Source organism: Camelus dromedarius, chromosome 15 (assembly GCF_036321535.1).
Source record: "Camelus dromedarius isolate mCamDro1 chromosome 15, mCamDro1.pat, whole genome shotgun sequence".
Classification (NCBI taxonomy): Eukaryota; Metazoa; Chordata; class Mammalia; order Artiodactyla; family Camelidae; genus Camelus; species Camelus dromedarius.
In genome coordinates this window covers 47,608,726-47,633,259 of record NC_087450.1, presented here as the reverse complement: position 1 = coordinate 47,633,259, position 24,534 = coordinate 47,608,726, and the positions used below count along the sequence as shown (strand labels likewise).

General features: G+C 37.7%; 1 protein-coding gene across 1 annotated transcript; it reads left to right on the top strand.

Annotated features, from left to right (window-relative positions):
- The first annotated feature begins 1,170 nt into the window (after window positions 1–1,170).
- On the top strand, window positions 1,171–24,240 carry FAM228B (family with sequence similarity 228 member B). The gene is made up of 9 exons (XM_031466667.2): window positions 1,171–1,426; window positions 1,644–1,771; window positions 6,406–6,474; window positions 8,114–8,305; window positions 8,971–9,051; window positions 11,780–11,867; window positions 11,962–12,118; window positions 19,088–19,195; window positions 24,060–24,240. Exons 1-9 carry the CDS (start codon window positions 1,387–1,389, stop codon window positions 24,064–24,066), a joined length of 870 nt encoding a protein of 289 aa, XP_031322527.2. The 5' UTR covers window positions 1,171–1,386; the 3' UTR covers window positions 24,067–24,240.
- Window positions 24,241–24,534: the final 294 nt, after the last annotated feature.

Genomic DNA, 24,534 nt, shown 5'->3' with positions numbered 1-24,534 from the left:
TGAAGAGGAAAACAATCATAGAAAGTCAGTTCAGTGAGAGGGTTATGAGTTTGGAAAATCACAGCTTTGTCAATGGTTTGCATCATAATCATCTAGGATTAAAAATCAAAAATAAAAAACCTGACGAAATGTAGAACCACTTAAATAAACAAGACTAAACAAAATATGCTGTGTCCACACGTTCCTTTCCCACTGACCAGCATCAGCACCAACTATGGACACTGGTCAACACTCCATGCGACTAAAAACATCCTTAAGGTACTCAAAGCGACATTCGCGCAAGTTCTCAAGTCTTCTTGCACCATCCTTCATTGGGACACACTCCACAAACACTCGTCCTTCCAAGGGACACTGAGGCAGGTGCCTCTTGCCCACCACACCCTTCGCGGTGACTTGGCCCACGGGGGCCTCCCTGAATCAGGGTTACTGAGGGCGAGGGAGGGGGTTAGTGTCCACTGGTTGGCTGGGGAGATGCACAGGAGGCACAGTGGGCTGGGGGAAGCGCGATGCGCCAGACCTGAGGGAAGACACTAGGGTATTAGGGATGGAGCCCAGCACTCTCCCGGCGTACGGCGCAGGCGCCCGTCAACGGCAGAGGGAAGGCGGGGCTAGAGGACGACGTGCTCAGGTATTGGCTGTGACAGCTGCCCGTCACCGAGAAGCGCTACCGCTGCTTCCCGAATGCACGGTCAGCCCGCTGGCCGGCGGTACGGCTTTCCAGGTTCCTTCTCCGTGGACCGGGTTGCGGGAGCGCAGTTGCGCGGGGCTCAGGGTCGCAGCGGTCGGGTCTCCGGACTCGGAGACCCCACGGAATTCGGAGTCCTCCACTCGCTTCGGCGCCGCGCGGACTAGTTGTCCGCCGCGGCGGAGAGGCTGCTGCGTCTGGAGACACTGGACGCGAAACGTTCTCACATCCCGTGGCGACGGGTTCGAGCTGGGTCGAGGCGGGTGTCCGGGGCGGGCTCACCCTCCCGCTGCCGCCGCCAACTCAGGGGCCGTGGGCCGTCGGCCTGGGTCCCCGCGTGGTGCAGGGGAGCCAGAGGCCTTCCCAGTCTGGGGAGGGGAGCTGAGGTATCGGTCGCGGTCAGCAACCTCCCTGCCAGGCAGGACGGAGGCCGCACGCATCTTGCCCGCGGGGTAGGAGGGACGGGGTGGAGTCGTGGGGGCTGTAGGTCTACCTCTGGCGTGGTCGGGGCCGTGGGGCGGTTTGGGCCTCTCAGAGCTCGAAGACAAGAAATGTTTGTTCAAAAGTCCTTCCTTCCTTCTCTTAAGAGGCCCAACCTGTGTGTGCTTCAGTAGCCAGAAAGCTGTAACTGCCCATTCAAAGTCAGAAAGCTGCAAACGCGACTCCTAGAAGCCAGGCTGATAATTGCCACACCGGCGCGAATGGACGCTGTGGGAAGCCTGGAACTCCAGGGGGCGGCGGGTGGGTGCCGGAACTCCCCTGCTTACAGGGAGGCTGGCGCTGAAGACATCCGCAGTAGTCTGTAGTGGAGGCCTCTCTTGTTAAGGAAAGCGTGGATGTCTGATGTCCAGAATCCATTCCACGTCCGTTCATGGCCACAAATATTGATTATTAATTAAACAGAAGAGAAAGTAATTGTCAATTCTCATTACTAAGTTTATTTATTTATTTTTTTTAGTTTTTCTAGGGGCTCTATTTGTGGCCACAATGAAAAATTTAGACAGTGATGATCTGATAAATGACAAACTTCCCAAGCTCAAGAGCTCAAAAGAATGGTTGGAGCCACAGCCACTTTCTTTTATGGAGGTACAATAGTATGGCATTTTGAAGTTTATACTTGGGTAGTTGCAATGAGAAATGGCTTGTGTTAAATATATTATTTTTCTATGTTTTCTGTTTCGTTCTGCTTCTTATCTCCTTTTTTCTACCAACTTTGTATTTACTTTGCTCTTCGTTTTCTAACTTCTCAATGTGGAATCACCACTGGTCATTGGTTATATACCTTTCCTAATATAACAGAGTTATTAAGTTTCTCCTGAAGCACTGCTTTAGCTGCATCACCCACAGTTACGTATGTTGTGTGGGGTTTTTTTTCCCCCCAAGATTTTAACCTTTTTACTACACAGCTTGGGGTATACTTGATATACAATAAACTGCATATATTTTAAGTGTAGTTTCATACGTTCTGACCTATGTATTCACACATGACAGTATCACTTCAGTCAAGATACTGAACATATTCACTACTCCCAAAGTTTATTCATTGTGTCCCTTTGTAACCCCTCCCTCCTTCCCTCCCTGCCTGGTTTTCATCCCTGTAGTTTATTTTGCATTTTAAAATTTTTATACAAATATAATCTTTTGGTATGTATTCTTTTTGTTTGGCTTCTTTCACTCAGCATAATTACTTTGCAGTTCATGGTGCTGCATGTATAAATACTTCATTCTTTTTTTTTTTTTTTTTTTTTTTTTAGCTAAATGCTGTATATCCCAGCTAAATGCTATATATCCCAGTTTGTCCATTCTCTTGAAGGACATTTGGGTTCTTTATAGTTTTTGGCTATTACAAATAAAGCTAAAAGGAATATTCATGCACATGTCTTTGCATGGAGATATGTTTTCATTTCTCTTGAGTAAATAGTTAAGGAGTGGCTGGGTCATCTGATAAATGAACTTAACTTTTTATGAAACTGCCAAACAGTTTTCCAAAGTTACTGTATTATTTTATATTTCCGCTAGCAGTGTATAAGAGTTCCAATGTTTCACGTCCTAGCTAGCATTTGGTATAATCTTTGTGTGTGTAGTCTTTTACATTTGAGAAATTCTGAAAGATGTGGAGTGGCATCTCATTGTGTTTTTAGTTTGCATTTCCCTAATGACTAATGATGTTGAGCATCTTGTCATATCTTACTTGCCATTTATATATATTCATTAATGAAGTGTTTGTTCAAATATTTTTCCCATTTTTAAATTGAGTTATTTTGTTGTTGAGTTTTTATTATTGAGATATAGTTCATATACCATAAAATTCACTACTTTAAAGTGTGTAATTCAGTAGTTTGTAGTATATCCACAAGGTTGTATAACCATCACCACTATCAAATTCCAGAACATTTTCATCACCCCCCAAAGAAAATTTATACCCTTCAGCAGTCACTCTCCATTCCCTTCTCCCCTGGTCTCTGGCAACCACTAATCCGCTTTGTCTATTCTGGACATTTTATACAAATGAAATCATATAGTATGTGGTTCTTAGTAACAGCCTTTTCTCATTTAGCATAATGATTTCCAGGTTCATTCATGTTGTAGCATGTATCAGTAATTCATTCCTTTTTTATGGCCAAATGATACTCCAGTATATGGATATACCACATTTTATTCATCCATTCATCATCAGTGGGTGGTCATTTGGATTGTTTCTAGTTTTTGGCTATTGTGAATCATGCCAATATGAACATTTGTATACAGGTTTTTGGGTGAATGTATGTTTTCACATATCTTGGGTGTATAACCTAAGAATGAAGTTGCTAGGTCATATGGTAATTATGTGTTTAACACTTTGAGGAACTGCCTGCTGTTTCCCACAGTGGCTGTTTTACATTCTCCACTGCTTAGAGTTCATTGAACCTCTTGTATCTGTGGGCATATACTTCCCAACACATTTGGAAAAATTTCAGCCATTCTTTTTTAAATATTGTTTCTGTCCCACCTCCTCTCCTTTTGGGAAATACAGTTACATGTTTAATCGTTTGCTTGAAGCTTAAATAACTCCTGGGCCTCTGTGGCCTCTAGGGATTGTTCCCCGAATTCTTTCAGGTACTTCTTTGCCCAGCGTTTCTCTGGGTAGTTTCCCCACATATGTATAGTGTTCAGCATTCAGCTGAAGACCCAAGGGGTACCCCCTACAGATCTAATTCTCTGCAGATCCCCAAAGCTCTTTCCCTGTGTGACTTTCCTTTCTATGGTACTCCACCCTATGAACTATAACTTCCCTGGCCTCTCCAGATTTACAACTCCCCTCATTTCAGGGAGAAAGGTGGGTTCTACCTGCTTTCCTCCTCTCCGTGCCACAGGCTGGAATTCTCTCCAGGCACTAACGAGCTATTATAGGGCTAACCTTGTTTTCTGTATCTCAGGAGCCGTTGTCCTTCATAGCTTGATGTTCAGTGTCATGGGAACTGTTGTTTCCCCTTTTTTTTTTTTTTAAGGTGGGAGAGTAAATATATTCCCTGTTATTCTGTCTTCCTTAAATGTTGAAGTTTTCATCCTAGCCGTTATTTCTTCAGTTTTGTTTTGTTTCTTTCCTGCTCCATTCTTTAATTTATCAGTTATGAGACTCCAGTTATCAACTTGTTGAACTTTTCACTATTGCCTCTTATCACTGCAGTTCTATTCATTTTCCAATCTTTTCAATTTCTGTTTTCAGACTGGGTGTATTCTAATGATTTGGGTTCAGGTTCACTGACTCTTTTTTATGTCATTTCTAATGTGCCATTAAGCCCATTCAAGTTTGTTTTTTAAATTTAAGAGCTGTATTTCCCACTTGGTTATTTTTCAGTCTCTATTTCTCTGCTGAGATTTTTCTATCCATTCGTTAGGAGTATATTTTCCATTAACTTCTTTTTTTCCCTTTTTTTTTTTTTTTGGTTTTTTTGGGGGGAGGTAATTAGGTTTATTTATTTTTAGAGGAGGTACTGGGGATTGAACCCAGGACCTCCTGCATGCTAAGCATGCACTCTGCCACTTGAACTATACCCTCCTCCCTTATTTTCCTTTGACTTAAACCTAGCTGTAATAGTTGACCTAAAATCCTTGTCTGCTAATTCCAACATATGAGCCATCTCAGACTTGGTCTCCACTGGTTGTCTTTCTTTTAAATATGGTCACATTTTCCTGTTTCTTTGTGTGTCTAGCGATTCTAGACTTTATTTTAAACATGATGAATGGTACATTGTAAAAGGTCTGGATTTGTTACGTTCCTCTGAAGAATACAGCTTTTGTTTTAGCAGGCAGTTAATTTGGCTGAACACAGACTCCAAACTTTGTCTCTCCCTCAATTGGCAGCTCGTGAAATCAGTGTAGTCCTTTTTAGCTTTAGCTGGGCTGCATGGAGTCTACTTTGTGCATACATAGTTCAAGGATCTGTCAGAGATTCGGTCTGCAGAATTCATAGCATTCCTTCTCTCACTTCCTGCAGCTCTAGTTGCCCTGAATTTTATATTCTAATTCTTGAATCTGAAACTACATATTTCTATCTGAATTTGAGCCACCTCCTTGAGCTCTGATTGAGGCCTGCTCTGAGACAAAAATCCATAAAAAACTAAAAACTTACCTAGTGCTGTTGTCTTTTTCCAAGTGTTGGCTACCCTTTACTTTCTGCCTGCTTCAGATCAGTCTCCAGTGTCTTCAGTTGGTTGTTTTTTATATTTTTGTTTAGAATATTAATTCAGTATCCATCTTGGTTTTGAGAACAATAAATTTGCTAGGAATAGCAATTCAGTGAGGCAGAAAAAAAATGAAGAAAATGATTTTGAAGTTAGACACGTTTAATTGAATTCCAGACTGCAGGATTTTTGAGGCTTCTGTTATTTCTTAATTCCCTTGAGCCGTAATTTCTTTGTGTGTTAATGCGGAAGGTTAATTCTTAGATTTTTGAGATTTTACTGATCTGTTCTAGAAAACAAGAGTAGTAGAACTGAAGACAACTAATTCCACTGACAATTAATTTGAGACTATTTTATTTTTGTGTAATTATCAGAGTATTTCAAAAGCCTATCCCAAGTGCCTCCCACTTAGGGGGTCTTACTATTAATCATTTTTTCCATTGTGGAAAAAAATATATAGCATAAAATCCTTTTTTAAGTGTATAATTCGATGATGTTAATTGTATTCATATGTGTGGTAGAAATCAACCTGTTATATTTTCTGGCAGATGTTTAACTGGAAGTTTTGTTATGAAAATGGAAAAATTTAATACCGTGAACTATTTCCTGAAGACTGTGTTGCTTTAAAATATTGAAAATGTGACTTGTTTATAACAATAGTTATTATTGATACTTGATAGCTGTAATGACTAAATGAATTCAAATAGGATTCACTAATGATTAAATGAATTCAAATAGAGGCCTGATTGTATCACATTATAGGATGTGAAAAAAGATGGGTTTTACTTACCAGGTGACTATGGGCAAGTCACTTGACCATGTTAGGATTCAAAATGTCTGTGATCTGAGTTATTTTTTTTGCCTTAGAATGGACTGTGAGGGCAGAAAGATTCAAATACTCTTTAAAAAGTACTTGATGATATGATTTGAGGTAGAAAAATTGAATTTACAGAGAACTTTCCAGGGATATGTCACATAAAATATTATGAGTCTAAGTACTATTAATAATTTAATTTTTTAATACTTAATTTTCAATTTTTCATTCTGTCATTTTAGGCATTAGCTAAAGAAGATATTGATGCCGCTATTCAATCAATATTATATAGAGAAAATTATGTAATTAAGGTAGGAATTGGCTACAGAATGTCTCAATTAAAAATTAAACTTTGTTTTTCCATTTTAGATATAGTGCATTGTCATAAAAATTTTATAAAATACAGAAAACAGAATTAAAACATTCATTAGTCTTTAGGATTAACCTCAAAAGATCTCTGAGATTGCTTTAATTTGCTTCCTCTTTTCCTATACTTTGTGGGGATTCTTTCATAGATACCTTGTAAGAGTTTCCTCCTGCTCAACTTGTTCCTTCATTTTAGTGGGGCTTCTGTGCAGTCACTGTGTATTCTTAAGAGCTTTAAGAGTTGTTACTGGAACACACCAATTATTACTCAGGTGTTCATAGGTAAGAACAAGGCTTTAACTGTAGCAGGATAGGTTGAATTGTAAGACAAGACAATTGTCCATGTGAAGTGTACTAAACACTGGAGTGGGTAACCTATTTTTGTTTTTAAGAATTTTCTTTAGAGTTGTTTAAAAAGGAAAGGAGCTACTCATTGACAATAGTTGAAATGTGCTATGAGCTGAAGTTAGGAATATGGCCTAGAGAAGACTCAGGGTTTTTATTATTATTATTTTTTTTTATTTTAAATTTCATGTTGTTCCTACTAGTAATCACATGATTTTATTTGCTAGATGAAAGGTGAATGAGAAGTTCTGGTGAGAATGATTTAGTTTATAACCTAATTCAGGCATTTTCTTTGCAGGCTACTTATCATTTATACCAAGTTGTGCCACAGTTCTGCCTCTTCACTCTTGTCTCTTTTCTTTGTTCCCATAGGATATTCTTCTTCCTCATTCTCTGTCCTTCCTTTTTTCCTATATAACTCTGTTTTTTAAGGCCCATCCAAATTGTCTACTACTTTGGGAATCTTTTTGTAAAATTTAATTATTTTTCTAATGTGGTAAAATACATAAAATTTGCTATGTTTAACCATTTTTGAGTGTACGATTCAGTGACATTAATTACATTCATGTGTTGTGCAACCAGCATCACTATCTATTTCCAAAATATTTTCATCACCCCAAGAAAAACTTTGTATTCCTTAAGTAAGAACTCCCCATTTCTCCTTCCCCAAGCCTCTGATAACCTCTAATTTACTTTCTGTCTCTGTGGATTTGCCTATTCTAGATATTTCATATAAATGGAGTCCTATGTTTGTCCTTCTGTGTCTGGCTTATTTCACTTAGCATATTGTTTTTAAGGTTCATCTATGTTATAGCATGTGTCAGAACTTTGCTCCTTTTTTTGGCTGTATAATATTCTATTGTATGTATTTACCACAGTTTGTTTATATATTCATCTGCTGATGGACACTGGAGTTGTTTCCACCTCTTGGCTATTGTGAATAATACTGCAGTGAACACTGGTATATAAGTATCTGTTTGAGCCCCACATATATCTTGCTATATTGTTCCTCTTCCCATTGTTTTGTAGTCTGTCTCTCAGGGGGAACGGGCATATTATCTAATTTATTCATGTATTCTTGGTTTCCAGTATAGTGTGAGTAACAAAGTAGAAGCCAAATCAATGATTTAATTAATGAATGATTTTTGTGGTTATTCTTAGGAATATAAATGAAGTTTGAATTTTGGAACAAGAAAGCTTTAGGATAATATATTTGTCTTTCCTGTCACTGCCTACTAGGAACTAGATAAGTATTTAAAACATCATGACTTCTTAAATACAAGAAAAAAAGAGATGCTATATAAAAGATGGGTTGACCATGTGGCAGATCCTCTCCAGAAGAAAATTATAGAAAAAGTTAGTTCACATAAGAAGATTATAAAAAGGAGACAAAAGGAATTAGATGACTTTTTAAAATACGTAAATAAAAAGGTACTAAGAGATCATTTGATACTTTTTTCAGTTGGTTTAAGAACTGTAGTTATCTTTGTTTATTTATAATCATTCTAACAGCCTGCCCTTCCCAACTCTGTGTACATGTGATCTGTCCTCTATTATAGCAGATACTGTTCTTGAATCCAGAGCATGCGGAAAGGGTGGAGGGGGAGGGTAGGGCTAGGTTTAAACATGTACATTAGAATCTCATTTTTTCTTTTTTTTTCCCATGTAATTATTAATTTTATATGCCAGTTTTAAAAATTGGATTCTGAGTTCAAGATATATATATTTTTAAATTCTGGAACTTGATCATTTGCAAAGCTATAAAATATTTCTGTTCTCCTGGCATTTTTAACAGATCTGAGGTGCTTAACTAGTAAGCATCTAAAAACAAATCCCCAAATCTTTTAGTGTTCCAACATTCTTTATGAAAATCTTGCAAATTTTTAGCAGATTCCGTCTATCACTATAATATTTATTGCTTAAATACATTAAATTTAATTTCCAGTTTGGTCATCCTTTCCCTTTTGCATTTGTCATTGATGCCATTTCAAAGCATAAGAGTGGAACTGTATATTTGATTACTTTTGAGACCTGGTATGCTCAAAATTAATTATTCACCTCCTGATCTTATGTGTGGTTTTATTTCCTTCCTATAGGAAAATGCATTTATAGAGCATTATGATCCAAAAGAATATGATCCTTTTTACATGAGCAGGGAGGACCCGGATTTTCTGAAGGTAGATCTCTAATTTTAACTTTGGTATTATGTGGTTGGTTTTTTTGAGCTGTCACTTTAGTGTAGATTAAAATATTTATGAGTTTGCATTGCTTAACATATATATGCACGTGTGTGTGTGTGTCCTTTAGTGATTCCCTAAGAATGCAATAATGTCTTAAGAATCACGTCCCATCTCCATATCTTAGAAACGAACAAAAAAAGCCAAAGTCTGAAGTAAATTAAACCTGAAATCTCTATAACATTTAAAAACATTGCATAATAATTGGGTAATAGGTAATGTTTAAAAATTTCATTTTTATGACGTATAAATGAGAAAAATCAGTTTTTAAATAAAGAATAAGATGACTCATAATTCCATTACCTAGAATGAACTCAGATTTCTGTGTATCCTTCAAAACTTGTTTCTATATGTAGATATATATACACATTTTTCTTTTGTAAGAATGAGATCATACTACACATTCAGTTTTAAAATCTCCTTTTTTTCCCTTAATAGTTTATGATTTGCTTCTTTCTTTGTCAACAAAAGTAAATATACAGTTCTAACCAATGCATGGTTTTCTGTTATTAGTAACAGTTAACTTGCACTGAGGGCTTAACCAAATGTTAGGAATTTTTTTTTTTCATTTTATTTTACATTCTTTGCTAATTTACAGATAAGGCAAGTGAGGCACCAATAAGTTACTTGTCCAAGGTCACATAGCTGTAAACAGCAAAGTGTAGATGTGTTTCTAACCATATGTAGTTTCTTACTATACCATCTTTTTTTTAAACATTTTTTATTGATTTATAATCGTTTTACAATATTGTGTCAAATTCCAGTCTATACCATCTTTAAAAGAAATTTCTCTATTTTGAATGTCTTGATTGTTTTTGACCTATTGCTGTTATAAATGACATTATGATGAACATTCCTGTAACTATGTATTTCTTAATTTTTTCCTTATGTAGAATTGCTGGGTTAAAGGTTATGCATGAATTTGAGTCATATCACCAAATTGTCCTCCAAAATAGTTGTATTAATTTGCAACCCCACCAGAGAATCTGACACTTTTGCTAATAGTGCAAATGTCAACGCAATGAAAATGGCATATGGTATCTGGCACTATTATGAAGATTTGGCCTAATGGACCTCCTAAAAGAGTTTTAGGACTCTCAAAGAGCTACATACCTCAATTTGAGAACTGCTGCCATAACTTCAAATAAGTAGTGGATAAATAAAACAAAAAACTTACTTTTGGTCATAGACATTTTAAACTGCTGGCAGTTGCAAAGTACGGCTTTAAAATTTTTTCCTCCAGTTGGTTTATGTGTATGAGCTATTGTCCCTATTTTTATAGCTGAGAGTTAAACTGAGAGTTTAGAATTAGAGCCTCAGATGTACTAGCTAGTAACATAGCTAGGTAGGGTCAGAATTGGGATTTGAAACCACATCTTTTTGATACCCAAATTCCGTTCTGATCTTTCACCATGCTGCTTCTCTAAATGAAGCTGATAGGTGACCTTTTAAGGTTAAGCTCTGCACTTTGAAGTTGTATAAATTTGCACTGATGGTGCGAAAGCAATGGTGAGTAAAACTGCTAGTGTCTTAGAACAAGTTAAATCAGTGTCACCTGATTGTACTGGTAGTCATATTTTTCACTCTCATGCAGTCAGAGGAAAAGAATTTAATTTCACTTGAGAATGTCCTTGATCAAATAGTAAAAATGATTAATTTTATTAAGTGCTGCTCCTTTAGCACATATCTTTTTTTTTTCTTTCCTTTTTTTGGTGAAAGAAAGTGCGGCGTTTATTGCAGGATGCCCTGCAAGGAGTCTGGGACAGCTAGTGCTCAAAATACCCAAACTCCGCTACACATCCACTTCACTTTTAGTATTCTGTGATGAAATGGAAAACATTCAAAGAGTACCTCTGCATATTGAAATACAGTATGGTTGTTTGAATTATGAGCTGAACTGCTGATTTTTTTTTCTTGGAACATCATTTTTACTTGAAGGAATGACTTACAGACTATAGTTATTAAGTCTTGGGTGTTTGGCGGACAGTTTCTGGAAAGTTAATGAAGTGAGTCTGTCATTTCAAGAAAAACAGCTTACAATATTTGTTGCCAATGATAAAATGTGAGCTTTCAAGAAGAAATCTGAATTTTTGAAAAGTCATTCCATACTGAGTGTTTCAGTTCCCAAAGACTTTACTGATGAGATTGGCAAGATGTTAATGAATGTGATTTTGGTATAATGAAATGTATTAACATTTGCAAGACCTCACATAACTCAGTGATCTAATTTTTTGTAAACAACCAAATCATAATATGGTTAAAAGATCGATTCAATGTTCAAGACAGACCAATGGATTTTAATGTAGCAGAGTTTGAATAACTCATTGATGTGGTTTCAGATTCCACATCATAACTAACCTTTAAGAAACTATTGCTTGTTGTGTTTGGGCATAGTTTGAGTATAGTATCTAAAAAGAATATCCACAATAATCTGAAAAGACCTTTTAATATAAGCGCTAACCATGCTGCTTTGGCTGGAGGGCCTTGCTAAGATATGTATTGGAGTGTCCCCAACTCTTTGTAATGTGTTAAATATATGTAATGATTAGACTGCCCTTAGTTTGTAGATACTGTAATCTTGATTCTGGCATAACAGCCATACATGGATGCTTAAAATAGCCTGGAAAAGACCTGCAACCCAGTCCTCAAAGAAGTGCTTTTCTTGTAGGTTACCATCCGACCATTTCGTGACCCTTTGAAAAAGGCACAATATGACAAAGATGATGGGAAAAGAACTCTTCTTCAGTGTGAGACTGGTACTTAGTTCCTAATTGTCATGTGATTTCATAACCCAAGAGCAATGAGAGTTGCATTTAAGGGTGCTAATTTAGGTTAATAATCTCCCTGCAGGCAAAATATATACAATGAAAGAATTTAAAGAGATTGAGAAGGCCAAACTGCATTCCAGATTCCCAGGAATTTCTAATTCAAGGCACTTTATGACTCCGAATGAGTGGCTTAAACTGCCTACAAACTACATAGAAAGTGAATTTTGTAAAAGGAGCAGGTAATGGTTAATATAATAGAAGTCATGGAACCTCTTGGAATTTGAAAACTTTTTCTTGAGATAGTGATATAAATTTTCTCATAATAACGATTTTTTTTTTGATCTTTTTGTGGGGGGAGGTAATTAGATTTACTTATTTACTTTTGATGGAGATACTGGGGATTGAACCCAGGACCTTGTGCATGCTAAGCATGCACTCTACCACTGAGCTATACTCTCCTCCCACGACTTTTTTTTATTTTTTAATTTCATTTTTCAGTGAGAAATCTGTAATTCTTGTCTTCATTCCTCTATGTGTGATGTTTCTTTTTTCTTGGGTACTTTCAAGATATTACTTGTCTTTGGTTTTCATTAGCTGGAGTGTGATGTGCCTGGGTGTTTTTTCCCCCTTTCTGTTTATCCTGCTTAGTGTTCTCTGAAATTCTTTGACTGTGGTTTGATGTCTTTCATTATTGGGGGGGAAATTCTAGGCCATTGTCACTTCAAGTATTTCTTATGCCCTATTTCTCCTGTTTTTTTTTTTTTTAATTGAAGTATAGTTAATGTACAATTTTATATAGGTTTCAGGTGTATACCATAGTGATACACAGTTTTTAAAGGTTATACTCCATTTATAGTTATTGTAAAATATTGGCTATATTCCCTATGCTGTACAATATATCCTTGTAGTGTATTTATTTTATACATAGTAGTTTGTACCTCTTAACCTCCTACCTCTAACTTACCCTTCTCCCTGCTCTCTCTCCACTGGTAATGACTAATCTATTCTCTATATTTGTAAGTCTGTTTCTTTTTTGTTATATTCACTAGTTTGTTTTATTTTTAGATTCCACATATAAGTGATATCATACAGTATTTATCTTTCTCTGACTTAGCATAATACCCTCAAAGTCCATCTATGTTGTTGCAAATGGCAAAATTTCATTCTTTTTTTATGGATGAGTAGAATTTCTGTGTGTGCACACACACACGTGCATATATGTATAAAACACATCTTCTTTATTCATCTGTTGATGGACACAAGTTACTTTCATATCTTGGCTATTGTAAATAATGCTGCTGTGAACATTGGGGTGCATGTATCTTTTTGAATTAGTGCTTTAATTTTTTTTCAGATATATACCCAGGAGTGGAAATGCTGAGTCATATGGTAGATTTATTTTTAGTTCCATTCTTGTTTTGTTTTTTTAAACTTCTGAGACTCCAATTATATGTATGTTAGATGATTTGATACTGTCCAATAGCTCTTTAGCTCTTAGATACTCTTTTTTTTTTTTAACTAATATTTCAGTTGGACAATTTCTATTGACCTATTTTTAAGTTCACTGAGTCTTTCTTCAGCTGAGTCCTATCTGTTGATCACCATTAAATGAGTGTTTCCTCGGTTCTGTCTTATATACCAAAGAGCCCATTAAAAGAATTCTCTGTGTCTGATATGATTTTTATTACTAGTATTTCCATTTGATTTTTTCCCCATAGTTTTAACTTTTTTCTAAAATTCTCCATCTCTTCATACATATTGTTCATCTTTCCACTGGATTCTTTAACATACTAATCATAGTTATTTTAAATTCTCTATTTTAGAGTTCCAGCATTAGGGGTTATTCTGAATCTGGTTCTGTTTATTGCATTATCTCTTGACAGTTATTTTGTCTTTTTTTTATCCCTTGTAATTATTGATTGAATGCCAGGTATTTGAGGTTATTTTGTTTTGGTTTTTGGGGGCATTTCTTGTAATTTTTGATTGAATGCCAGGCATTAAAGGTAGAACAGTATAGACTGAATATTTGTGTCCAAAAATGTATATATTTCTTCTATGTCAAACATTAGTGTAGAGAATCTGGCTTATCTAGTCAGATGTTGAGCCGGGTTTAGGTATTATTATTGCCATTGTTACCTTCAATGCACCACAGGCTTCAAATACCTCTAGTGGTGGGCTGCTGTTACTTGTGCTAGGATTGGGGCTGGGGTACCTGAGGGGTTTTGTCAAATGTTCCTGTGTCCCCCTCAGTTTTTGGCTATCCCTGTAAGTTTGCATCACAGAGGTGGAGGAGGTAGGGTCTCTCCATTCATCCCCAGAAGTATACTGTAGTTGCTTGTTGCTAGGCTTGAAGTCGGGGTGGAGGAACATTCTGTTTTCTTTATCTAGCCTCAGTTTTAGGCAAGCACTGTGTTCTCAGGCTTCAAGAGTAGTGATTTCTTATGAGTTTCTTTCTCTTCTTGTGGCAGCCAAACACTGTCTTGTGACGGTGGTTGTGCTTGGATGGTAGTTTGCTGCCTCTCTTTCAATAGTAGCAGACCTCTGCTTGGCAGTTCCTTGCACCTCCCCCTGGAACAGAGAGTTTTTACTCACATCCCTGTCCTCGTAACAGTGTATCCTTACCTCTGTCCTGGGGTTAGGAGGATTCCCATCCCTACTCCAGAGACAGATAGATTTTGCTTTTCCTCCTCTCTCAGAAGCTAGATCTTTGCTTTTCCTCCTGAAGGAAAGAGTTTTCTCCCTTTACCCCAGCAGCTTAAGGCTTTTGCTTGTAGGGGGGAAGGGTCCAGGGAAGTGGGAAGGACATTACACTTGTCTGCCTACAGCTGTCAGTCTCTTCCTGCACATCCTTGTCACTAATGGGGGCTGTCTCTGGTTTTCTGCTCTGTGCCCAATCTTTCTTGTTAGCACCTGGTGCAAGCCCATGGAGAAGAGCTTGCACATGTGTGTAAACACTTCTTGTATGAGGGCTCCCCAGCTATTCCAAAGTGTCATGCTAGCCCACACTTGGCCTTTAAGGATTCCTTAAATTTTTAGCTGATTATCTTTTGTTTTTAATTAATAGGCCTAAATTTTTAGAGCAGTTTTCAGTTTATAGAAAATTTAAGCAGAAAGTACAGAGAGTTTTCATATATCTTCCTTCCTACTCCCCTCATCTAATTTCCCCTATTAACATCTAGCATTAGTGTGGTACATTTTTTACAATTGGTGAACCAACATTGATACATTATTGCTAACTGAAGTCTATAGTTCATGTTAGAGTTCACTCTTTTTGAACAGTTACATGGATTTTGACAAATGCGTAATGTGGTGTATCTACCATTACAGTGTCATATAGAATAGTTTGACTGACCTAAAAATCCTGCGTGTTTCACCTCTTCATTGCTCTCTCCATAAACCCCTGGCCACTACTGATCTTTTTACGATCCCTTTGGTTTTGTCTTTTCCAGAGTGTCATATATAGGTAGAATCATACAGTTCATTATGCATACAGTAATTTTCCATACTATCTTCTTTCACTTAGTAATATTCATTTGTTTTCCCCATGTCTTTTTGTCACTTTATAGCTCTGTTTTTAATTGCTGAATAATATTCCATCATATGGATGTACCACAATTTATCCATTCACCTACTGAAAGGCATCTTGGTTGCTTCCGAGTTATGGCAATTATGAATAAAGGTGCAGGTTTTTGAGTAGACATGTGTTTTCAACTCATTTGGGTAAATAATAAGGAGTGTCATTTGCTGGATTCTATGGTAAAACTATGTTTAACTTTATAAGAAACTATCAGACTTTTCCAAAATGGCTGTACCATTTTGCATTCGCAACAGTGATGGATGAGAGTTCCTGTTGCTCCACATCTTCACCAACATTTGGTGTTGCTGGTGTTTTGGATTTTAGCCATTGTATTAGATATGTAGTGGTATCTCGTTATTGTTTTAATTTGCATTTCCCTAATGATATAAGATGTTGAGCATTTTCACATGCTGATTTGCCATTTGTGTATCTTCTTTGGTGAGATGTCTGTTCAGATCTTTCACTCAATTTTAAATGTTTGTTTATTTTCTTATTGTTGAGTTTTAAGTGTTTTTGTTTTGTTTTGTTTTATGTTTTGGATATGAGGCCTTTATCAGATATGTGTTTTATAAATACATTCTCCTAGGCTGTGGTTTATTTTTTCTTTCTCTTAATAGTGCTCTTCGCAGAGCGGAAGTTTTAAGTTTTAATGAAGTCCAAGTTATCAATTTTTTTTTTCCTTTTTTCCTGCTTGTAAGGAAGCAGCCTTTCTTCCATGCTCTAGCAAAGACTGAAATGGTTGTGTCCTGCCTCCCCTTGAAGGGACTTTCCTTTTTTGGAATTCCATTTACTTGTTTGCCTTCAGGTCTCATGGACTCAATAAAAGTTATGATTTTGTAGATTATCTGACCTTTTCTTGTCATTAGGGTGGGAGCAATATTATTTGAAACTTTCTACATTCTAAGTGGAAGTGGAACTCTAATAATTTTATTTCTTATTTTAAAAAAAATTACCACAAATGGCACTGTAGTATACAAAAGAGAAATAAACCTTAGGGCAGAATTCTGAAAGAATGGGCTGTCTACTTTTTTTCATTGCCTTTGAACATCATAAGCCTAACAACGCAGGTGATGAGGAAGGGTCCACCCAAACCAGGAGTCTGTTTATAACAGATTAACTCAGGATGTATGTGAAGATGATGATATTGAGAATATTGATTTCTTTGGTATATATATTTTTATTGAAGTATAGTCAGTTTACAATGTTGTGTCAATTTCTGGTGTACAGCCTAATGCTTCAGTCATACATGAACATACATATATTTGTTTTCATATTCTTTTTCACCATAAGTTACTACAAGATATTTTATATAGTTCCCGGTGCTGTATAGTATGAACTTGTTGTTTGAGAATATTGAAATACTAGCTCATTTTTTATAATGAGCTAATAATGGGCATATGGTAGGTTCCAATTGCAGTATTTATTTTTACCCTCATGAAGGTTCTGGAGATGACTAATGTAGTAAGCAAAACGTTTTCTGGACGCTTGTCTGGATTCTTCTCTATGACTCATGTTGCTCCACTCTCAGGGGGGCTAGTGTGTTTGGGAAAGACTGGTTTACCTGGGCCCTTGTACTAAGTGTTAGTCTTTGCATGTATCATATGCAAATATCTTACATCTTAATTTTTAAAATATGTCTTTCATATTTTCCATCTCCTTTGGTAATTTCTTTGGATATATTTTCCAGTTTACTAATTCTTTCTTCACTCACTCATTTTATTTTATCCTAATGAATATTTGATATTTATAAAATCTATTAACAAGAAGCAAACTTATTTAAACTTACAATGAAAAACTGTTGGTGTCAGCTTTAAAATGTGCAAATGGTCATTTGGTTTTTCAAAACTTTTTCTAAGGAATATATAATCAAAACTGAAGATCACTGCCTCAGAGCTTTTAGTCAGCCATTATTTATATTTTTTGTTTGTTCATATATATATATGTTTATATAAGGACAGTAATTGGGTGGCACAAAGTCAGTATTTGTTTCATGGACTAATGAAGTAATAATTGGATATGGTGAGCAAGGAGACGGGGAGGTCAAAGAATTTGATATTTAAATCTAGGTCACTGGGAGGATGGAGGCATTATCAGTAGAAGAAGGAACATGGAGGGAGCAGGTTCAGAAATGCAGTTGATGAGATCAGTTTTGTTCATATGGAGTTTTATATACTGGTGGTCCTTGCAGGTAAAGATGTATTACAGATAGTTGGAAAATTGAGACTACCGCTGAAGAGAGAAGAGGATTTGAGGCTGGAAAACAGCATTGAAGAGTTACTCACTTTGGAATTCGAGTAGAAGCAAAAGAATGGATTAGATAGGCTGAGGAGAGAATACTGAGAAAAAGAAAATAAAATACTGAGATGAAAGATTGTGTTGTAAAATTTAGGAGGTGGAAGCAAGAAAAGGAGATAGAAGAAGCTGTCTGTGATTTGCCACAGATGTCAGTAGAGGGTAGAGTGACAAGAAGGATCAGGCACTATGCCAGAAGCTTTGGCATATAGAGAACTGGGAAGCCATTGCATTTGTTAACTAAGGATATTACTGCCCATGCTTTTAGTTTGCTCTGACCAAAACGAGAGATAGTTAAGAAGGTTTAATTGGATAATACCCTTCTCCTCCAAACTTTTCATGATCATTTGGCACCCTTACTATATACTCTTTATCTGAAAGTTCTGCCCTAAGACAGCCTTGCCTAAGAAAGTTTCTGTAGACAAATGAGTCACTGCATTAGCCCTTCTCAGATATATTAATATAGGAAACCCTTTTGTCCTCTTGTTAGTAATGCTTTATACCTTAGATTAAGGTATAAATTTCTTTTACTCAAAACACGTTTCAAAATCTGCATTCTTTAGGAAAACTCATTCTGATTAAATCAGGACCACACCGGTCCTTTCCATTAATTCTTTGTGTGGCTATCTGCATGTTGCATGTGTTAGGACAGTGGCTCTTGGTTTCAGACAACTGAGTTCACTCAGAAAGCGATTCATTTATTGATGACTTATACTGCTCACAAAATCATTGGGAGGTCTTAAGAAATACAACTGAGTTTCAGGAATAACTCCCAAAATCACAGTGTAGAACTGGCTGGCCAAGGGATGTGTTGTTTCTGCTACGATCAAGAAACTGCAGAATCAGGAAGCTGCTGCTTCAGTTGTTGGCCTAGAACCACACCAAGTCTGCTGTAATCTGTGCCAGCAAAATGGATGCTCCTCACAGGGCCAGTATCACCCTTCCAACCAACTCTTGAGCAAGACTGGAGGGATCTAAGGCACCTGCCTGCCACCTTAGGGCAATGGGGACTGGGGAATGGAGTGTTTGGGTTCCTTCTTAGGAAAAGCATTTTACATATATGCTTGTAAGTGACACAATCTCTGTGGCTTCTTTTTACATTTAGAGTATCAGCTCTGGGATATAGAGAGCACTTTAAACTTTGCCTAGCTGATTCTAGGTTCTCAGTAAATAGTAAGCCAATCTCCATCAGAGTTAAACACCCAAGAATGTACTCCAGCTTGAAGTAGTGGTATTTTGGACAATATACATAGCAGTCAATGTATAACAATAATTTATGTATAAATGCAACTTCATACTGTTTTCAAAACATCCTCTCACACATGCTATCTTGTTAAAGGTTAAAAGTGAAAGTGAATTTCAACGATAATAGTTTTAATTTGAAACCCTTGGCAAGAGCTCCTCATCTTCTGGAATCCCAGGAAGAAGAAAAAGCAGTCATGTACAAGTAAGCCTCTCATTCCATAGCTTTGTTCTTCTTTAATTTATGATGCTTGGCTGTGTTTCCATCGCCTGCTGTCCTTTTAAGTAGCTGGAGTCAGTGCCAAGGCATACACCAGACTCTTGTGGCCAGGTGTCAGGCAATTCCCACCACTGTGTCTAGGTGAGGTGGTAGCTTTTCTCAGCCTTTTCTGGTTTTAAAGAACAAGCAGTTAACACATTCAGAAATAACAAGCACAGACATAGAAAAAATTTGTTAACGACTCACATTAAAGTTAAAGGTTAGGAGATTTTTAATTGAATTGGAGTGATAAAAATGGAATTTTGGACTAGATTTGGTGGGTAGTGGCTATTACAATATTGTGCCCAGAGTGAAGAGAGGGTGTAAGCAGAAAAGTGGTACTCACACAACTGTGTGTGTAACATGGGGAATCATCTCAATTTACCATTTATGGAATTAAAAATAACAGGTTTCTCTGCATAGTTACATAACTTGTTAAGTATCTGATTAAAAGTAATGAGATCCCTCAAACATTGCTAAAGAGAAATGTGAAACGGTGCAGCAACTTTGGAAAATAGTTTGGCAGTTTCTCAAAATGTTAAACATTAAATTACCAAGTGACCCAGCAATTCAACTCTTAGGTTTCTATCCAGGAGAAATGGAAATGTATGTCCATATAAAGACTTGAATATGAATGAGTGTTCATGGTAGCATTATTCACAATATTCAAAATGTGGAAGCCACCCAAATGTTCATCAGTTGGTGAGTGGATGAACAAAATGTGGTACATCCATACGTAGAACATTATTTAGCAATTAAAAGGAAAAGAAATACTTATGGATGAATTTCAAAACTGTTATACTCAGTGAAAGAAGATAATCACAAATTTGGTTCTATTTCCATTTATATGAAATGTCCATAAAAAGCAAATTTGTAGAGACAGGAAGTTGATTATTGACTGCATAGGGCTGGGGTTGGGAATGGAGTGTGATTATATGAGATTTTTGGACTGATAGAATGTTCTAAAATTAGATCGTGGTGACGGTTGCACAACTTTGTAAATCTAAAAATCACTGATTTAAAATGAGTGAATTTTATGGTGCATAAATTATACCTCAGTGAAACTGTTGATAATAATTTAAAAAGAACTGAGCAACTGGAGGATAAATGAGCTTATATGATGTTTAGTAGGTTGACCTACAACTCTCTGTTCCTAAAAAACCCCCAGATAAGCTGCAGTAGTTTCCTTTCATCTGAATAAGCTCAGAATTTGATGAATAAATGAAGTAAGGCAGAAGCCAGAAGGCTTTTAGAGATGCTTGATTCTGGCATGTCCAGCAGAGAGAACAGCTAATAGCCTTATGGGGGTCTTAGTGACTTAAAGTAGAAACTGATCACTGTTAGAGATGGTACTAGCCATTGTGGAATTCTCAGTGTCCTTGAGGTGTGGTTTAACACATTCCTGCTTTTTTGAATGGGAGCTGAAATTGAGGGGTAATCGAAAGTGCTGAAACTAAGCCCTATTCACTTGGTGGCTGAAGTCCTTAACAGATGGAATGATTGAGCATCACTTGTATAGTAGGCTCCAAACGTGTAACTTTGTTTATAGTCATTAACTGTAGACAGACAGTCTACAGACCTGTTTGGGTCAGGTTTTAGGATAATAAACATCTCAATCCTATTTAATTTCTATACATGGTATAAAAGGAGGGGTTTTGTCCTTAAATATCTTATAGCAAAATATGACTCAGATATGAAGGAGAATATTGCATTGTTGGAGTACGTAGGGGCTTATATTTTAAACTAGAGGCTTAAGTTTATGAGTTCCCCCTGAAAGAAGAAGGAAGATTATATTATCTTCCCTGAATTAGGGAAGCATCCTGATCATGGCATTGGGTTGGAAAAGGCGTGTTTTCCTTGACAGAGTTAGACCTTCCCACGGGAGGCACAGTGGACAATTTTCTGAGGGGCCATTTACACCAAAGGACCCTCACTCAGCTGTTTGATTAAGCAGCAGTGAGATTTCAGATGAAAACATTACTAGAGCAAGGTACTGCTATTTAGTTAGGTTTCTTTTTCATAAAAAATGTATAAATTCATGTAGAACTCATCAACTTCAAATTTAAATAAAATATTAAAAGCTACAATTGAGTTGATAGTTAGAATTCTTTCCTTTCTAGTTCCTCCCTACAGAAACAGAGGGTCATCCTTTTTGGAAAAAGAACCTCTGTGTTATCAGGAGGGAAAGAATCCAAGTCCCAAAGAGGCCAACTCTAAAGAACACTTCTCCTTGAGTCTCAGCCAGGAGATGGACAGGGATGAGGACCAGGACGCAGTGAAGAGCTGGCATAGTCTCATTTTGCAATACATAAGGCAGCAATTGCTGGTCCTGAGCAGCCAGGAACTTCTCTGTATGGCAGGCTTCCCAGAAGAGAGGAGGGAGCAGACTACTCCTCCCACCCCGACCCCACCCCAAAACAGGGCAAGGAAGTGAGCTGAAGAAACTGCGGCAGGGTTCCTTTATTCAGAGGGAATGGAGAGAGTCGCCCCTGGGAGCTGCACAGTTGGAGGTGCCCTCTGGGTGGCAGACTGTAGGATTTCCTAGCTCCTTCTACTGAGTTTCTGCCCTTCTTCTGTTCCTCCACCAACTCTACCATCTCTCTGCCATTTACCAGTTATCACTATCATTTACCAAGCCTGGCCCCAAATTTTGTTCCCCTTAATTCAGCCAGGAAAGGCAAACAAATTTCAAAAGGACCATATACTAAATTAAAGTAGTAAAATTTTAAAAGTAAAATAAAAGCCCCCAAATATAAAATGTATAGAAATATTGATGTTCACAGAGCACATATTTCTCATCCTAAGGTAACTATAGTGAAACTTGGTGCCATTTGACTCATCGAGCCTAGGCTCCTGCCTCCAGGTCTAGGTGCCACTTCCCTTCGGTTCTTTTCTCCACACCCTGTGTCCTGTCCCAAGTCTCTGGAGTGTAGCTTCTTTTAGGAGTGGATTTGAAGGAGTCACAGCCTATCCTCCCCATCTCCCAGTTAGAATTCAGTAGGGAAATGGTTTGTTAGTCTGAGTATACAGTTAGTCTTTCCATCATTCTTTTCTGATTGTCTCCACTTCCCCACTCCTACCCCTAAAGGATAAAGGAGCTGCTTTATTACTAGCTCATGGGAAATGTATTAAAACTTAATTTTGTGGTTTAACTCATTTAACTGTCCTCCTACGTGCCTGCTTGCTTTCTTCCTCAAATTTTAACAAGCACTGACCTTGAGCCAGGTAGTGTTTTAGGGGCTGGAGACTAGTGATAAACAAAACAGATAAATCTCTGGTCTCAAGGAGCTTACACTTTGGTGGAGGAGACAGACAGACAAACAAATGAATAATATATCACTTGAGCTACTAATAAGAGCAAGACAGAAAATAAAACAGGAAGATGGTCAGGAGGACTATCCAACAGAACAGGTTTAAATGGACAGCAAGGAAAAAAAGTAAGTTGCTTTATAATCATACCCTACAAACCCTTCTTATGCATTGTACAGGTTGTGGGTATCTTGATATATGCAGCCCCAAACAGGATTATTCCTTACTTGTGCATATCTGCCCCTCATCTTCCAAATGTGCTTTCCTTCCAAATCTCCCGTAGTTTAGGGAATAGTACTATAGTCCAAAAAGGACCCTCAGGACGCAAATCTAGGAGTCATTTTTAATTTCTTGCTTTCACTCAGCCCCTGTGTCTTATAGGTAACAAGCAGTGTCAGCTTATTCACTTCTTAGTTCCTCACTACTACCACTGGTTCAAGCAACTGTGGTTTTACCTGGCCAGTGCACTAGCCTCCCAGCTGATCTTCCTTCTGCTCTCACCCTGTGTAATCAGTTCTCCATGCAGCACCATGTCTTTTAAAAATGTTAATTAGATCAGAATTCTCCCCTGCTCAGAACCTTCTCATAGCTCCCCTCACACTTTGTGTTTTATGCTGACTCCATAACATGGGCTCTGACCCCCATATGATGGGCACCTGTCTCCTCTCCACGCTCATCACCCACCTTTCTCTCCACACTCACTGTGCTCCAGCCTCACTGCTTTTTCTTGTTTTGTGAACATACCAGCCTCACTCCCACCTCAGGCTTTTGCCTCTGCCAGTCTGTCTGCCTGGAACACTCTTTCCCCAGATCTCTGCATGTCTCACTCTCTCAGGTCACTCTGACCTCTGCACAGACATCATGTTGTTAGAGAAGGCTTTGCTGACTTTACTTAAAATAGTCTCGTCATCCATTCCTTCAACCTCCTACCCCCTTTACCTGTGGAGAGGTGGGATCCTGGACTCATCTGGAGGTCAGGACCATCCATCCATTATAAGAGGAAGGAAACAGTGCATGGATACAGATGAAGCCAGCTTGGTGAATGAAGCTTCTTCTGATTACTTCATTTTCACAACGAAGTCAGAAGGTCATCCATCAGCTGATAGTGAAGGTTGGAGGACAGAGATTTATAATTTTGAAAAGAAAAGGGAAAAAAAGGAACCTAGTATTTTATAAATCACCATAATCCTAGTGTAAATTATCAGTCCAGACATATTGACAACTGAAAGCAGGACCGTGGGGGGTCCTCACATGGTATCTCACATCAGTGGTCTACCCCACATATAATAGGGCTGGCTCTGTGCCAGAATCTGTGTGCTTCTGAATCCATAGAGTGAGGAGAGGCTGAGTCAGGAGGTTTGAGTGGGGACCCTGCCTGCGAGTCACTCAGCCCTGACAGGAGGACTAGGCTTCAGGAGATGAGCTCACCTGAGGAGAGGAATTCTTTCTGCTCTTGTAAGCCTGTCATCCCTTAACTCTTTTCTTCTGTCACTTTCAAAAGGTTTTAGCAACCAAGGAGCACATACCCTGATCCTTGACTGGTAAAAGAGGGCACAAAAGAAGGCTGCTTCAAGGAAGCCATCTGCCAGCAGGAGTCATTCAGGATGAGGACCAAGGAAGGCCATGGAGAACTGTCCTGTGTCTAAGAAAAGCATCTGCAATAAACTTCACTTAATGTTTGAGTTCAGTGTCTGTGTGATAGCTAAGAAATGGCAATACCATGAATTGGCAGTTACTGCAAATGTGTTTTCCCCAGAAATATTGCCTGAAAGATACAGTAGAAATGCTAATAGCTACCTTACTTAGCACCCAGCTCAATTCACTGGGTCTTTCCCTAAATTAAGTCAGGTATCCTTAAAATCCACACCCACATATTCTCTTCAGGTTTTCCCAACAGTCTTTAGAAAATTTAAAATTTTATTTTGAGTGTGATTTCCCACTTGCTGATTCTGATTCTGCCTATCACCCTCTGGTTT